A 16,017-nucleotide genomic window follows, 5' to 3' on the forward strand; every position below is an offset into this window, starting at 1 on the left:
GATCTGATTCTAGTGAATGTACTCATTTTGAAATACACAAATATTGTGTATTTAGAAATACACAATATAATATCTCTGACACAGAGGAAGTACCGGCAGCACTGGTAGGTGCAGTTCTTTTATGTAATGGACCAGTGTTTTATTCTTCTGTTTCTTAGCACTAACTACCAAGTATCTGTGTCTGATACACTGAAAAAGATTACAGAGGCAGCTTGCTAAAAAAGCTAGTGAACATTACCTGATACTAAATATGGTCACTTCTGGCTCCAAAAAAAGTAACACGGCAGCAGCCAGCACACTGTTGTTGAAACTGGTGAGCGATATCATGGTGGCTGCATCCAGCTTTCACATAAACAGTATACCTTTATATATATATTTAAGCCACATAAACCCTCCCTACACTCTTATACCTCATGGGGCGATCGTGGCTCAAGAGTTGGCAGTTTGTCTTGTAACCGGAAGGTTGCCGGTTCTCGGTCGTTGTGTCCTTGGGCAAGACACTTCACCTACTGGTGATGGCCAGACGGGTCGATGGCGCGATATGGCAGCCTTGCTTCTGTCAGTCTGCCCCAGGGCAGCTGTGGCTACAACTGTAGCCTGCCTCTATCAGTGAGTGAATGAATAGTGGAATTGTAAAGCGCTTTGGGTGCCTTGAAAAGTGCTATATAAATGCAATCCATTATTATTATAAAACCTATTATAACCACTTAAAATCTAAAATAATAAAAAAAAATACCTACCGGTATAAGAAACAGAAACCTGTGATATAATGAAATTCCGGCAATATAAATTTACAGATAAATCTGCAATGTAGCAAGGAATACTATAGTCTGTGGTTCATGTTACTCAGACCTTCATCCATCCACAGCCACTGAGCAAAAAAACTGAGTTGTGACAGATTGCTGATCCAAATTTCCACACAGCTCTCCACAAATTGCTTCCATTTTGGGATCAGCATTCAGGACAGATAAAATTAACACCTTAGATTTAGCACAGGAGCACACACAGCAACAAACAAACAAACAGGCAGGCAGAGATCACAGGCTGACAGAAACCTCACCATTCATGGTGGTTGTCCACGAAGGCAGACATGGGGCTGATCTGGACGGTGTACGTGTCATTAGCTGAATATTCAAACAGCCCATAGTATGGGTTGAACAGCTCTCTAGAGACCAAGAAGAAAAACTCTCTGGAGGGTCCACTGTAGTCCAGCCTGCAACACACACACACAAAATGAGAGTACACATGCATATGAACCTTGATGACTTTGGCTGATGATTGGATCAGAGGAGGAACGCATTTAGTGTTTATGGGATTTTGCAGCCTCACAATCACGATACTTCTGCACTGGAAACAAGAGACGGGTACAGGCGTATAAAATGATTTGTTGTTAAATTTGGTGACATTTAATTTCCTGCTATTGACCTTTTTTTAAAGGGACACAATGTCTCCTTTGTTTTGTTTTATTTAAACTGACTATAAAAGCTTTATTAAGTTATTCTTCCGGTCCTAGATTCTCTCTCTCATGTACACAGTCAGCGCAGGTGAAACAATAACTGAAACATGAGGTCGATTTTCGGTTTTTGGCTGGTACGATGAAGGGCCTGTTCAGTTCATTTTTGCAATCCTGTATGCTGATGTTATAAACAATCATTCCTGCACTGTGGCGATGTGCGTTAAACATTATGCTTTGAAACTTGAGATGAGAACAGAAAACTCTACCCTGCATGAGGTGAGCAAACATCTCGTGTCATTAAGAACAGTAACGCCAATGAAATGGAGGTAAATGTGTTTCTCTGACCCGTCCTCGCCTACAAAGCTGACGTAAAGCTTGCTCCTCTGCAGGTCTTTACGGGAGTAGCACATGATCTGGTTAAAGGCGTCCTCCAGAAGGTGATCTCTGCGTATGATGAGCCTGGGGGTGCACACACACACACACACACACACACACACACACACACACACACACACACACACACACACACACACACACACACACACACACACACACACACACACACGGTTATAGAAACAGAGCGCCAACTATAAACCACTACCGATGAAAACATACAATCATCTTTTGATTAAAATAGTCCGGACTGAAATACACTGCTGAAAATAAAACATTAAAGGAACACCTTTTAATCAGAGTATAGCATCAAGTCAGCTAAACTTCTGGGATACTGATATGGTCAGAGGGGGTGTTAATGAAATTAACAACAGGTGAACTAGAGGAGCATCAGTGAGACAACCCCCACAACACAAACGGTTTTACAGGTGGGGGCCACTGACATTTTTTCCTTCCTCATTCTTTTTGATTGTTTTTCCTCTAGTTTTGCATTTGGCTAGGTTCAATGTCACTACTGGTAGTGTGAGGTGATACCTGGACCCTAGTTGCACAGGTAGTCCAGCTCCTCCAGGATGGCACATCAATATTTTAGAGATATTTTATAAATCCAGAGGCGACAGAGACTTCGGAGTTTTGCCTCCTGAAATGTGGAACGAGTCAGGCAGTCTTCATTTGTTGCTGACTTTAAAACTCGTTTAAAAAGAGACATTTTCTCTTTGGCTTTTAATCCAGTGTTGTTATCTGTCTTAAACTCTTACCCTTCGTATGTGCCTGTACTATTTCAAATGTTCCCTAGGTTCTATGAATTAACTTATAGCTGATTAATTGCTTTATTCTTGTTCTCTCATTTCTTGTACAGCACTTCTGTCAGCTGTTATGTTGTTTTTTAAGTGCTTTAGAAATAAAGTGATGATCAATACGTCATTACAGGCTCAAGAGCAGGAGGAGATCCCGGGAGATGGGCAGGTACTCTTGGAGAGCTGGACAGGCCCGTAGGAGGCTCAACACATCAGCAGGACCAGTATTTGCTCCTTTGTGCAGGAAGGAACAGGACGAGCACTGCCAGACACATGCTAGACGCACTGTATCCTGGGTTCTTCCTGGTGCATGACAAATGCCCTGACTGCAAGAGTATGCAGGCAGTTCCTGCAAGATGAAGGAATTGTTCTTCATCTCGCAGGAACTCCTCTTGAGCATTTTGTGTGAGTCCATCCAATGCCATGAGGCTTTGCCTCAGACTGACCAGGTGCTCAGTGATGTCCAGATCTGTTAGGAGATCCCCCAGGACACCAGTCGTCCTCTCATTAGGATTATGGGGGCATTAGAAACTACGAAGTACTATTTTTAGTTGGTGCAATTCAATTTCATCAGAATGGAATAGTATCACTTTTTCACTTTGATTTTTGGGGTTTCTTTATATTCAGCCCTCTATAAGTCAATCATTTTAATTTCCATCAAACGATGTGACATTCACGTATTACCCAGTCCATATCATTATTGATATCCAGCATGATTTTTTTCCTATTGAGGTCTGAGGTATGTTCATACTGTTCCTTTAATTCTTTTTTGAGCAGTGTATATGTAAAGCCTAAATTTAGGGTTATACCTAACGCTAAACCCGTGATGGTGTGCCTCCTGAAATTTAATTCGCCCTCCTACCGGTTTATGATTTTGAACAGAACATGCAGTTTTTATTCATAAATAACATTTTTTATTTTCATTTAGAAATCAGCATTCATTAATTCATCTTTTTGGAGCTTTTAGACCTACTTGACTTTCCCCGGTCCCTGTCCATAACCCTTTGTCTCCAGCTTTCGATAGAAGTTCCTCAGTTTGGCCTCAAAATCTCGTTTATAGGGAGCCGGGGCGCGGGCATTAGCTCTCTGGGTACCTGAGATGTAAATGACAGTAAAAAGCACAATGAATGCAAAGCAAGAGACAGAGCAAGAACAAAAAGAGGAGCACAGACATGTAAAGACAGATAAATGGATACAGGGAGACAGAAATAAAATTAAATCTGAATGTTCCCGAGCAGAAATTGAGTAAAGCTTGAGTGATTGTGTAGACAATCAGAAATAGCGCATGCAGGTTAATCCTGGATTGTTTTGGGGGGATTTTTTTTGTATCAGACTGTTAAAGCTTTTATTAATTTTAGAGCAAATACACATCTCAGTGATCAGAGCTCAGCTCAGCATAAAGAGGTGAAAAGAAAAACACTAATAACAGCGCTGCAAAGAAAATGTTTGTTTTGAACCAAGTCTGACAAGGACGCATTCCAAAAAGCTTCTTTGAATAAAGTGTGCTGGATTTTTATCGAAACATTTCTCTTAAATTCATTGTTTCGAGAGGTGGTAAGTGCTTTGCAGCTTTTTGTGTTTTCTATCAGGGTGTGTGGCTCCCTTTATCTGTTCCTGTCTCCTTTCAGTGTCATCCTGCAGAGAATTATGACAAAATGCTGGAGCATAAGTCTGAAACTCTCAGCATCGACAGCATAGGGGGAGGATGTTTTAGCAACACCGGTGGGCTGGCAGGAGAAGAAAAAGAGATGAACAGCCTGGTGGAGCTTTGGGATAAAATATATTCCAAATATGGAAGGTGGGTCAGCGCAGATAAAACCACACATAAAAACTAAAGCCTGAAAGTACCTTGGTGCTTTTATATCCGAACGTGGATCGAAACTGGAAGTCAAGGCCAAGAAAACCAAAACTACAGACACAGTTTCCAGATTGAAACCAGGATGAAGACTCATTCTCATCTTAATATTGAGGTTGGACAGCTGACTTTGTGTGGTGGGATTAATCTTAAAGGATGCTACTTTAATCCCAAATCATCAACACACAGTGTCCAGGCAGGAGAGTGAGCTCTGTGTTCAGCATCTGCAGCTCTTAACACAGATTTGTCTTGAAATCATCTCTCGCTTTCTTTCTCTGTCTCTTTTACTTTGAATAAGCAAGAACCTCAGAGGCAAATAAAGCCAATCAGAAGTCTCAAAAGTGCAGTTCCTCTAGTGGCCACTTGAGGCTGACTCTAAAGGTGAGTCAGTCCACAGACTCCCATTTAAAAAAAGTCAAGTTTAAAGCACAAATAAACATGTTTACAGCCTTCCCAAAAATCCGAGGCATTCTTTACAAATATTATGGGATCACAAGATCAGCAGGTTTTCTAGGTAATGGTGAAAGAAGACATGAGACTAAAATCTCCCGGACTGGACGTTAGACCAACAGATATCCAGACTCAGAAGTGTTGTTACACTTTAGCAACGTCACAGTTACATCATTGTTACTGCGCTGTTACAATGTAACAAGACAGAAGTTACAGAACAGTTACACTGCAGATACACCATAGCTGCGGGTAATTACACCATAGATACAACATAATTTTACTGCAATGACTACAACTGCACAGGAGCTACACCATAACATGTCAAAGTTACACTTGTGATGACACAGTAAATACACCATAAATATGCTGTAGTTACTCATCATTACTCATATAATTTAGGTATATTGATTATAAACCGTTAAAAAAGTTTATTATGTAAGACAGCATATACACGAACATTTTCATTTTACAGTTTTTATTATATAAAAGTGAGAATTTAATAAATGCTGGGCTGATGCAGACAAGGAGTGAGACAGAGACTCACCGGGGGAGCTCTGTGGAGAGGAGAGGCAGTAACCTGGGTGGAGTAATGGCGGTACATATGACATCACCTCCTCCTCAAATAAGCTGAAGATGAGAGAGAGAGAGAGAGAAAGAGATACACACACACACACACACAGAGAGAACACTGTCAGACAGCACAAAGGAAACGATACGCCTTCAGGCAGCGTTAGTCCTCACACACACACACACACACACACACACACACACACACACACACACACACACACACACACACACACACACACACACGGTAGCAGGAATGCAATATTGCGGGTTGCTTATATATAAAATCAGGCAGGCTGCAAAGCCAGCCGCTTCACATGAGTCAGCACATAATTATGACTGTAAATACTACTTGTAGGTCAAATAATCATGTGTGATGTCCACAAATATTTTACTTCAGAGGCAAAAAGGTGACACAAGGTACCAATTTATGACATTTCATAAGTGGTGATCATTTTGACCAGCAGGCTCTGTCCCCACACAGACACACCTGCAGGACTCACCTCAGCAGTATGACGAGGTCAGCGTCACTGGAGAGGCGAGCCAAGCCGTTGACTCCCTCGCTGCGAATAAACTGCACTTTCTCCCTGCAAACACACACACACTTTAGGGGGCTAACCAGATGCAGTCCATCAAGATTAAAGGTTAAACGTGTTCAGTTTGACTGATGGCGATAATGGAGGCGCGGGAGGCCGGACTGAGACAGAGATGGAGACTGAGAGAGAGGCATACTTGAGCGAGTGGTTCCTGGCGAGCTCAGGCTGCCTTTCCTGCAGGATCTCAAATATATTGGGTTGCCGTAGAAACGCCACTATCTTGTCATTGTAGGCTGGAAGAAAAAGAGGAGAGAATCAGCATGTGTGATTTCACTTTATTCTTGCATCCACACGTGGAAGTGTAAGTCTGTCCGACTCACCCACAGGCACCACGTCGTGGTACTGACTCCGACTGGAGCCGCTGAAGGTGCTGGAGGGGCGGGGCAGGACGGGCGGGTTGGTTTGGCGAGAGTCATCCACCACCTGTGACAACAGTAAACACTACAGTTCAGGTCGCATCCTAGTTCTGGGACCGACCCACCAGTTGGGAACAACAGCAACTCAGCCACAAAGGGGTAGACCACATAAACCCACACAGCGGTTGCTGAGGGGCATAAAGCACTGAGGTTACCAACTTTCTGCCAAGTCAAACGCTACAGACCTCCAAGCTTCATATGGCCTTCAGATTAGCTCGTCTGCCTTGACATGTGCATAGAGGGCTTCATGGAAAAGGTTTTCATGGCTAAGGAGCTGCAGCCAAGCCTTACATTACCAAACACAAGTGTCAGATGCAATGCTGTAAAGCACGGTACCACTGGACTCTAGAGCATTGGAGACACGTTCTCTGTAGTGATGAACGCTTCTCTGTCTGGCAGTCTGATGGATGAGTCTTGGTTTGGTGGTTGCCAGGAGACGGTACTTGTCTGACTGCATTGTGTCAAGTGTAAAGTTTAGTAGAGGGGGGGAATATGGTGTGGGGACTGTGAGCCAGGACTTCTCATCCAACATCAGTGTCTGACCTCACAAATGTGCCTCTGGGAGAATGTCCAAAAATTCCCATAAGCCTTCCCTGAAGAGTTGAAGCTGTTACAGCCCGGCCGATATCACATTAGACGCACACATTTTCATGTGCATGTGTCAGAAGCAAACAGATGTATGCAAAATAGTCTAGACCTGGTGCAATGATGCTGGAGAGTTTGGAGCGTCTTAATACTGCAGATATAAACTGTGAGTTCACCCCATAAAAACAGCTAAATGTTATGACTGCACGTGTCACAGAGCATCATTTTAGATCCTCAGCATCCTTTACATGTTGAATTCCAGATGCTTCCATTTCAGATTTCTCCCCACAGGTAGCACTAATAGAGCGACACTCTCATTTATCATATCCACTTTTTATTTTAAACAAAGTCTAACCCAGGAAGTCATCTCATTTCTCTTTAATATTTTCTTCAGTTCAATTAGTCTACTGTCATTACAAGGAAAGTCACGAGCAGGCTCTCCTTTGTTTAACTACCTTACCTTGATATATTACTGTCACACAGTCCTGGCTCATGCCCTCGTCACCTCTCGTTTGAATTATTGTAATTATTGTAATTTTCTTTGGACCACCAAAACAGAAAACCCTGCAATCGTCTCCAAATGGGACAGAACTGCAGCAAGAGTCATCGGCTGCACCCAGTTTGCTGACCACATTACAGCTACTCTCATCAGCTTCACTGGATCCCGATTCCTCAACACCAATATTGGTCTTCTTTTTAATTTTGTGTTGCACAGGGCCCTTGAGTACTTTAAAAGGCACCAAAAAATAAAAAGTATTATTATTATTATTACTCCAAGCCACTGGTAACATCTTTGCCACTAAGACAGCTCTCAAACTGACCTCCAGCTCTCTACATCGTTCTTGCTGGTTCAGAATAAAGACAAAAGTCCAAAAATTAGACCATCTTTCTTCTTTTGCACTATTTACACCTTAGAAACCATCAGATGGGTCCGATTTGAGACCTCGGAGCCTTATGTTTGACACTGCAGCTGCGGAATCTCACACAGCTGGACACATCTGAGATTCTCCCTCTAATAGTGAGCATTACTACCTTGATAATACCTTGACATGACTCTTGTTACGAGATGCTGTTATATACACTAGAAGTGAGCTTCTGTGGCACTTTTTACTCTATATTAAAGCTGCTGTGACGCATCCTTGATGGCTCCAACACAGGTGACGCCAACATTCAGAGTTCAAACTGGCCTCTCTAAACATGCAAACCTTAAGCGTGCTCCAGGCAATGAGTGCTCTGCAGCAATGGCGAGTCTCTCACCTCCCCGGCACTGTGGCTGCGCTGGCGGCTCAGATGCTGGCGGTGGGCCAGCAGCCCGGTGGAGCGAGAACTCTGGAGGGGCAGCCGCGGGTCGATGAAGGTCGTGGAGCGACAGTTATGATCCACGAAGAAAGGCTGAGGGTTGAGGCGCACATAAACTAATCAGAAAATGTCACACGCAGCGCAGTGAAGGTGAAAACGGGCGTCATTGCGTGGCATACCTTCCCAGTGTGGTCGTGCTTCATCTCCCAGCCCCGGGGAAGCTCCAGCTGCTTATTGGAGAACATGTTGAGGAAGGTGACGAGGTCGCGGTTGTGCTGGTAGCGCTCGAAGAAGTGAGTGTCTCGACGCACCTTGCTGATCATGTGCTTCAGGCAGGTGTTGCTCGTAAACATGCGATAGGCACTCTGAGGGGAGGTCATCAGGAAGCGACAGGAGAACCAATGAGAGAAACAAGAGTGGGGTTATTTCAGTGGTATGATGCTATTTTCCTTTTTTATCTGAGACATACTGTTATTCAGGGTTTTTCCTACATGATTAGTGCAGTATCAGTACATCAGGTTTGAAAATAACAGTGTACATGGAGTTGAATGTGGAGTTTTCTAACAGCTCAAGCAGTTAAAAAGCAGAAGTTATAAAGATCTTTATGTTGTATAAGAGGAAGAAGAAACAGATTAAACTAACGTCAACACATCACATGGAGCTAAAGGGGGCAGACTATAAGAGTCTCAATATCCCTAATATTAGTGACTACCCTGACAGAGGTCCCTTATGACCCCAGCCAAATATGTCAATGTGCTGATGTGATATTTGGAGTTCTTTATAGATCCTGGCCCATTTCTTAAAATACTACACTTATAATTTCTTCTTTCTAATCACTTTATTGTGATGTTGTGCAGGGAAGTATGACTAACTGAATGAGAACAGAGTGTGCGTAATTCCCAACATCTCCACTCCAGATGTTTGCTCAGATTTAGTTTGAAGCATGGAAGAAAGAAAAGATGAAAAACAGCCTGACTCTGATGACCTCATTGTAACGTGTTGTTGATCACTTGTCACTGATGCTGGCATACATATACAGAAGAAAAGAAAACGATCTGTAACAAGTAACAGGTGACGATGTAATCTGTCAACTACTAGTTTCTGAAACTAGGATAGCTAAGCAGAAACATGAGCCTAAATGGTTTTTGGTGACCTTGCGTATGTTAGATCTGCTCTACAGGTGTGTTGGACTGACAGGGTTTGAATGCAGCACGGTGAAGAAGTCGGGGCTGCACAGGAACTTGGCGCTGGGCGACTGGAGCAGCAGGGAGAGACGCGAGCGGCCGCTGGAGTGCGCGACGCCGCTTTCTCGTCTGTATTCTGAAACAGAAACGACATCCAGTCAAAGCCCGAGACACCAACCAAACCGACCACAGCAGCTTATGTCAGGAAAACACGCTCTAATAGCACGTGCTGAGTTTAAAGACAGTTAGTAATCACACGTCTACAACTCTGCATGAGTGATATGACAAAGAAAGCTGCTCTTCTCACATCTCTTCATAACAAATAACAGTATCATGGCTACCAGTAGCAGTTCTGAGGATGAATCATCTTCCAGAGGTGACTCATTTAATTGCACAAATGTTTCCTCGTAAAATCTCTCGTCAATGAAACCTTTAATTACTGCATTTGTCTGTGAGATGAACTAACCAGAAATGGAGTGTGGCATCAGTTCGCTTTCAGGTTCAGGAACCAGGTCGACGGAGCTTTCCTCTGACCGATCGCTGTTGGTGATGGTCCTCCTGATGCTCTGATATCTGTCATCAAACAGTGACTTTAGCTTTTCAGTTGCTCCCCAAAGGAAGCAAAGACAATGAAGCATGCATAAGCTTTCTTCTTCTGAAAGTGTGAGAACTTCTGTTTATTCACAGGTACATTAGCTTAAAAACAGGCAGATTATAAAAAACAAAAACAAAGAGATATCTGCAGGTCTCACCAACATACACAGATCGGTCTCACTGTTTTATTTAGAACCCACTTTCTATTTAAAGATAGGAACCCTTGGCTTAATCAAGGATTTGCACCACTTCACACCACTGGACACTTCCAGATGCTTCAGGTTACCTGTTATCTGTTACCTCAAAGCTAAAAAGACCAAAACAGTGGACCGTCTGGAAAATATTTCTTCCATTAGGAAAATATGTTTCTGAAAACATCTGGATCTCTTTTACTTTAGATCAACAACAAGTGATTAAAAACGTCTGTGGGAGTTTCTAGAGACAGAAATCTGAAGCTTGGTCACCCATTAAACATCTACAAAGGTGTTCAAGGAGCTTTCAGGCCTTGGTTCAGTAGTTAACAGTGTCACATGTCAATCAGTGGCATCCTGTACTCTTACTGATAATTACTTGTATCACTCACCGCAATTTAAGAAGAGGTTAACTCAGGACCCACCCACTTTTGCATCTGTATGCCATTGACTTTTTGTGTTATCTGCATTAGACGTTAATTTCTTGAGTTAAACTACAGTTACTTGGGGGGTAAACTGATTTCTTTAACGTTATCTAGATCCCGGTCCTCCTTAAGCTCCCAGTCCTCGGAGAAAGTTCATGATTTCTCCCCTCAAAGCCCACCTGCGGTTCAGCTGCTCCATCTGCTGAATGGAGTTGGAGCGGGTCAGGCCCTGTGGGGCAGGAGGTCCGGTGGGCCGCTGCCACGTGGTGGTCCTGTTGACGTGGTCCACAAAGAAAATCCTCCCATGGCTGTCGATCCGGGCCTCCCAGTCTGAGAGGCAGTTAAAAATGGAGATAAAGCAGGTGTTTAATGGCTTGAACTGAATGTAACTGTTGAAAGTAACACACTTCAGGAATTTAATTTTTAATCTGAAATGAGGAAAATGGATAAATGTGTGTTTACGTCGGGAATCACTGCATCCATGATGTCATTCTGTGGCTGATTTGGGGTTTCAAAGTGTTTGTCAGGCTGACTCAGTGCGACGCATGTGAACAACAGATGTGGACACGGGACGGTCGCGTGAATAGAAACACACACTGCCGCACACTGAACAGTACAGGGCATGCAGACACACACACACTCACTGGGAGGCAGAGGCTCGTCCACACGTTGGTATCGGTGGATGTCGTGACGCACAGAAGGAAGTGAACGCACAGGATGTCCATTAACGTGAGCACCTGAGCACAGGAAACACACAGCACACAGAGGGAACTTTGTTTTAACTCGGGATGAAAATGTCATGGGTTGTAATGTCCAACAAAAACTGTGGTGACCGACTTTTGGAGATTTGTGTAAACGGTACTACCTTCCTCTCCTTCTGTTTCTGTGGTAACTTGTTCTGAATCTGCAGACCCCGCCTCCTCAGATGGCTTTGCCTCGCCTTCCTGTTGTTCAGCCACGCCCCCTGCAGCCTGCAGACTCAGCCTCCTCACGCTGATCTCCTCCACCTCCTGTTGCTCGCTAGTTGGTGGCGGCGGCGGTGCTTCAGCTTCAGCAGCGGCACCTTGCCCTTCACCATCTACAGCCTGATTGGTCGGCGGTGCAGCAGAGTCTATGTCTCCCCCTGGATCTATGGCGGTCTCTGCTCCCTCCTCTGCTTCCTAGAAAATATAAGCGTTTAAAGAGATGGCAAAATAATCACAAAATCATTCAGTCACATATATACAGATATGAAAGGAGTCCATATCTCACGGCATGAGGCAGAGCTGGCTCCGTAACCAGGGCAACAAAAGTTTGACTCCATGCAAATATGTGTCAGTGCGTAGGCGTCGCATCTCAAAAAGAAACAATCATGGAAGATTTGTGATAAAAATTCAGTGGAAAATGGAAACAGATCACTGGTTCCCACTCACAGTCTGTTCCCAGAACATCTCTATAGGGACAATACAAGACAGACAAAAGACCTCCATGAGCCTGTGTACAGCATTAGCCCACCACACGACAGTGAAAGCAGGGTGGCAGTGGTGCATTAGATCTCTGTGTCCTTTAATAAAAGAACTAGAACCACAAGATCCTGCTGTTCTGTTTGAGCACTGCGGGAAAACTAATGGCACTTGGGCTGCACATTAAAAATGAAACAAATGGAGAAACTCTTCTTCAGAGGATTTAACCACAGTGGCATATTGTCATATCTGACATATATGTTCATATTCTGATGTGCTTTGGCTAAGCCTCAATGATTGAGGTGTGGCTCTGACGAGAAGCCAAGAACACTGCACGTCAGAGATGGGGCCAGCACATGCTGCTTATCTTCGTTTTTTTATTCTAAATGAGACTGAATTTACAAAATAACTGGGACCGTGAACTCTTTAAGAAAGTGTTTGCTGTGGTTATAGTGCAAGCCAGCCAAAGGATCATCTTCCCATACGCTTCTTTTTAAAAGAAGAGGTGTCGCCCCCTGCTGGGGGACAAAGGCACTTCCTTGCTTAATTTTTCAGACACTCGGTGAACTTTACTTAGTAATTAATTAAATGTACAGCAGACTTTCCACACTTACCAGCTGTCCACTCTAAAAGTGTGGGAGTGTTAAAAACTGCAGTTCCTTGAATGGCCACTGGAGGCTGGCTCCAAATGTGACTCAGTCCTTATAGACTGCTGTGTTAAAATGTCAGATTTTACAGCAGAAATAAACACATTTAACTAGAATCTAAATTTAGAGTTTAATTACAAGAGGACTGTGCTTTTAGTTTTCTTAGATGCACTAGCAGATATGTCCATCAGTGTGCCATATCCATCCAGTATTTGGACGCAGGACGCAAACCAAGCTTACTGGGGTTTCATCTGGATATGGACAGTCCTGGCTGCTAAAAACTTGGCAATGACCACAAATTATAACAGGACGTGGCAAAAAAGTCTACACTTCCAATTGCAATTGAGATCATAAAGTCATCAGCAGTGTGAAAAGCTGAGTAAGTTTCTCATATACTTTTAGCTAGCAAGTTAACTTCTTTTGCTCCCCGATGGCAGATTTAGGCAGTGACACTGTGTTTGTGTGTGAAGTGCATCTAAATTCAACAAATACTTCTGGTGTTTGGAATGAATAACTTTTTGTGTTTTAATGTTTTTGCAGGAATGGTTCAAACAAAGCAGTAAATTTTGCTCCCGTGAACGCACCACAGCGGTGGTCAGTGTGACTGGACAGCTGTCTGAAGATGAGAAGACCGTCTGGGGGGCTGTTGCCATTGAGCAGCTATCGATCTCTGATAAGGGCTCCTCGCCAGCCATCCTTCCTTGCTCAGGAGCGTCTCCACCTTCTGACAAAGCATCATGGGACGCAGCCTCTGTGAATGGAACCTCTTCCACTTCAAGAAAAACATCCTGCTCCAAAACATCCTCTAAGTCCGTGCCAGCAACGGCCTCTGCGGCAGCCTGGGCCTCGGGGGCCGTGTCTTCTGCCTTAGCACCTCCACCCACTGGCCCCGCCTCCAACACAGACCCCACCGGTCGCTCAGGCTCCTGCTGCCCCTCAGTGTCGTCTTCATCAGTACCACGGGCATCAGGAGGCTCTCCGTTCATTAGCAGCGGCGACAGGGGTACCGGAGTGATGTCATTGGCTCCGGATCTTTCTTCATCCTCGTCTGAATCGATATGTAGCATGGCGCTCAGCCTTGTGTGTGTCGGGAAACTAGAGCGCAGTTTAGGTGAGGCGGCACCCAGAGGTCGTTCACCAGGTCCTTTAGGGGCCTCAATAGCATCCAGACTCTCACTGAATGACCCTTGGAGCATTTCATGACCTGCAATGCTTTCAGTATCCCCAAATCTGCCCTCTGCTCTGATGAAAGGCAGCTCCTTTTCCAGACAGGCTGCGGTAGCGCCTTCCCCCGTGCCCTGGGAGCCCTGGGAGCCCGTAGGAGAGGGGCCTGCTGAGACCAAGCCTGGAAGGTGATGAGGCAGGTCTTCATCATCAGAAGGAGTCCCTGGAGCTCCATTCAAGGATGAAACACCGATGATGGAGTCAGGAGAGGCACCTACAGCCGGGAGAACATGTTAGTGAAAACAAATTCCAAGAAAGTGTGAAGTCATGAATATTTAACCACAGCTGAGAGGCAAACTTACCATCCGGTCCTGTCGAGGTGAGCTCAACTTTGAACTGCAGCTGTCCACTAACGTGCTCAGTGGGCAAGCGTCGACACAGAGAGAAACTGACCGGCTGGACTCTGCACAGTTAAAGAAGCAAAAAAAGAGAGACCTGTGTGTCTTTTACACTGCACACACAGATAAAGTACACATGAAGGTCTGTTTATGTGTGCGTGACTCTATGAGTGAGCTCCTACTCGCCTGTGTCTGCACATTTTCCACCTACCCGGGTATTTTTTCAATGAGCCGCTGCACAGGGATCGTAAGCTGGCCAAGGAAGCGCTTGATGATCGGCCGGCTCTTGGCAAACTTGTCCTTCACTTCAATGTAGAGGATGTCCGTCATCAGGGCCACGAATGTGTATTTCTGCAGAGAGGCAAAAGCATCGATGTGCAAAAAAAGAAAGAGGGAAACACATCATGAGTTTGATGCTAGAAGTATTTCAAAAAGACAGTCTTACTGGAGATTATGGGGTGCAAGCAGAAAACTCAAGGCACTTTATCTTTAGGTTAGCCAAAAGCCAAAAACAGACCAATATCAGTCTGTATTAAATACCAATCCTGGATGCCAGTCTATCAAAACCTGTGGCATGATATAGTCCCCTGTTTTAATATAAATGCATTTAATTAACAGTAGTGCAAAGTAGCATTCAAAAAGAGCTTGAAAAAGTTTAAACGACGTCACCTCTCCATGCCAGACGGGGTTGGTGGTGTTAGCGATGATAGCTGATCGGCGTTCCTGCCCGTGATGGCTGAAGACGGGGAACACGCTCCTCTTCCCTGGGTGGATTGACATCTTCAGGTACGGATCAGGATTAAAAAACATCCCCTTCTTCAGGCCAGTAGCACGCAGGTCTGCAACAAAACAGATGACGAGAGAGACGAATATCAAAGCAAAGGATTGTTCTCGCTCCTTTGCTTGTGCGCGGCTTGACCTGCAGATGCATCATGGCTAACAAAGGCGAGTGGTTTGGGTAAGTGAGGTGGACATCCCATTCTTTTAAACTAATTAAACTGAACCTGATATCATCATTGGGAAACTGATAAAAACTTCAGAGTCTCTCTGGTGGGGAAAAAAACCCTTCAATACCAAGGCCTCTGTGTTTACTCGAGTTTACTCTAGTGTTTCCCAAAGGGACTGTAAGACACAGATGAAGATAAGATGGATCACTCCGTTAAAATCCAAGCATCTGTTCTGGGATTTATGGTGTGGCTCTTCCAGATTTGGAAATATTTGCAAAGAGGCATTTAGCAAAACTGCTAAACTCACCCGTCAAAGTGAAGCTGATCAGTTTACGAGGATGTTCGACTCCGACCTGCTCAGCCAGCCCCTCCACCTGAGATAGAAGAGACAACATCACACTTTAGATGCTATAAAACACATGGAGCACATATTTTCCAAGGACCACAAACACACACACACGTCCTACTGAATTCACAGGAATTTAAATCATAACTGTGGACACGACTTTGAAGGTTGAGGGAATAAATTAGAACTGAACGCAGACAGCAGTGCATCAGCGAGGAGCCAAATCTCAGCATTTATGTGGGATTGATTACGGTCACAGACGACT

General features: G+C 44.3%; 1 protein-coding gene across 5 annotated transcripts in view; it reads right to left on the bottom strand.

The window, feature by feature from the left end:
• The window catches only part of hecw2a (HECT, C2 and WW domain containing E3 ubiquitin protein ligase 2a), a 44,949-nt gene that overhangs the window by 12,660 nt on the left and 16,272 nt on the right, over nt 1-16,017 (bottom strand). For 3 of the 5 annotated variants that reach the window (XM_080901972.1, XM_080901973.1, XM_080901975.1), the window contains 19 exons: nt 15,714-15,780; nt 15,129-15,298; nt 14,671-14,810; nt 14,424-14,524; nt 13,482-14,335; nt 11,674-11,968; nt 11,453-11,545; nt 10,988-11,138; nt 10,065-10,171; nt 9,610-9,734; nt 8,594-8,779; nt 8,373-8,507; nt 6,435-6,555; nt 6,251-6,347; nt 6,022-6,105; nt 5,496-5,578; nt 3,620-3,740; nt 1,802-1,915; nt 1,061-1,213 (listed from right to left, as the gene is read on the bottom strand). In XM_080901972.1, the coding sequence (XP_080758098.1) occupies nt 1,061-1,213; nt 1,802-1,915; nt 3,620-3,740; nt 5,496-5,578; nt 6,022-6,105; nt 6,251-6,347; nt 6,435-6,555; nt 8,373-8,507; nt 8,594-8,779; nt 9,610-9,734; nt 10,065-10,171; nt 10,988-11,138; nt 11,453-11,545; nt 11,674-11,968; nt 13,482-14,335; nt 14,424-14,524; nt 14,671-14,810; nt 15,129-15,298; nt 15,714-15,780 (3,197 nt within the window). Of the gene's footprint in view, nt 1-1,060; nt 1,916-3,619; nt 3,741-5,495; nt 5,579-6,021; nt 6,106-6,250; nt 6,348-6,434; nt 6,556-8,372; nt 8,508-8,593; nt 8,780-9,609; nt 9,735-10,064; nt 10,172-10,987; nt 11,139-11,452; nt 11,546-11,673; nt 11,969-13,481; nt 14,336-14,423; nt 14,525-14,670; nt 14,811-15,128; nt 15,299-15,713; nt 15,781-16,017 lie in introns of those variants that run through there. The other 2 variants (XM_080901974.1, XM_080901976.1) reach the window with 2 other exon arrangements.

The sequence above is a fragment of the Rhamphochromis sp. 'chilingali' genome, assembly GCF_963969265.1.
Source record: "Rhamphochromis sp. 'chilingali' genome assembly, chromosome: 14".
Classification (NCBI taxonomy): Eukaryota; Metazoa; Chordata; class Actinopteri; order Cichliformes; family Cichlidae; genus Rhamphochromis; species Rhamphochromis sp. 'chilingali'.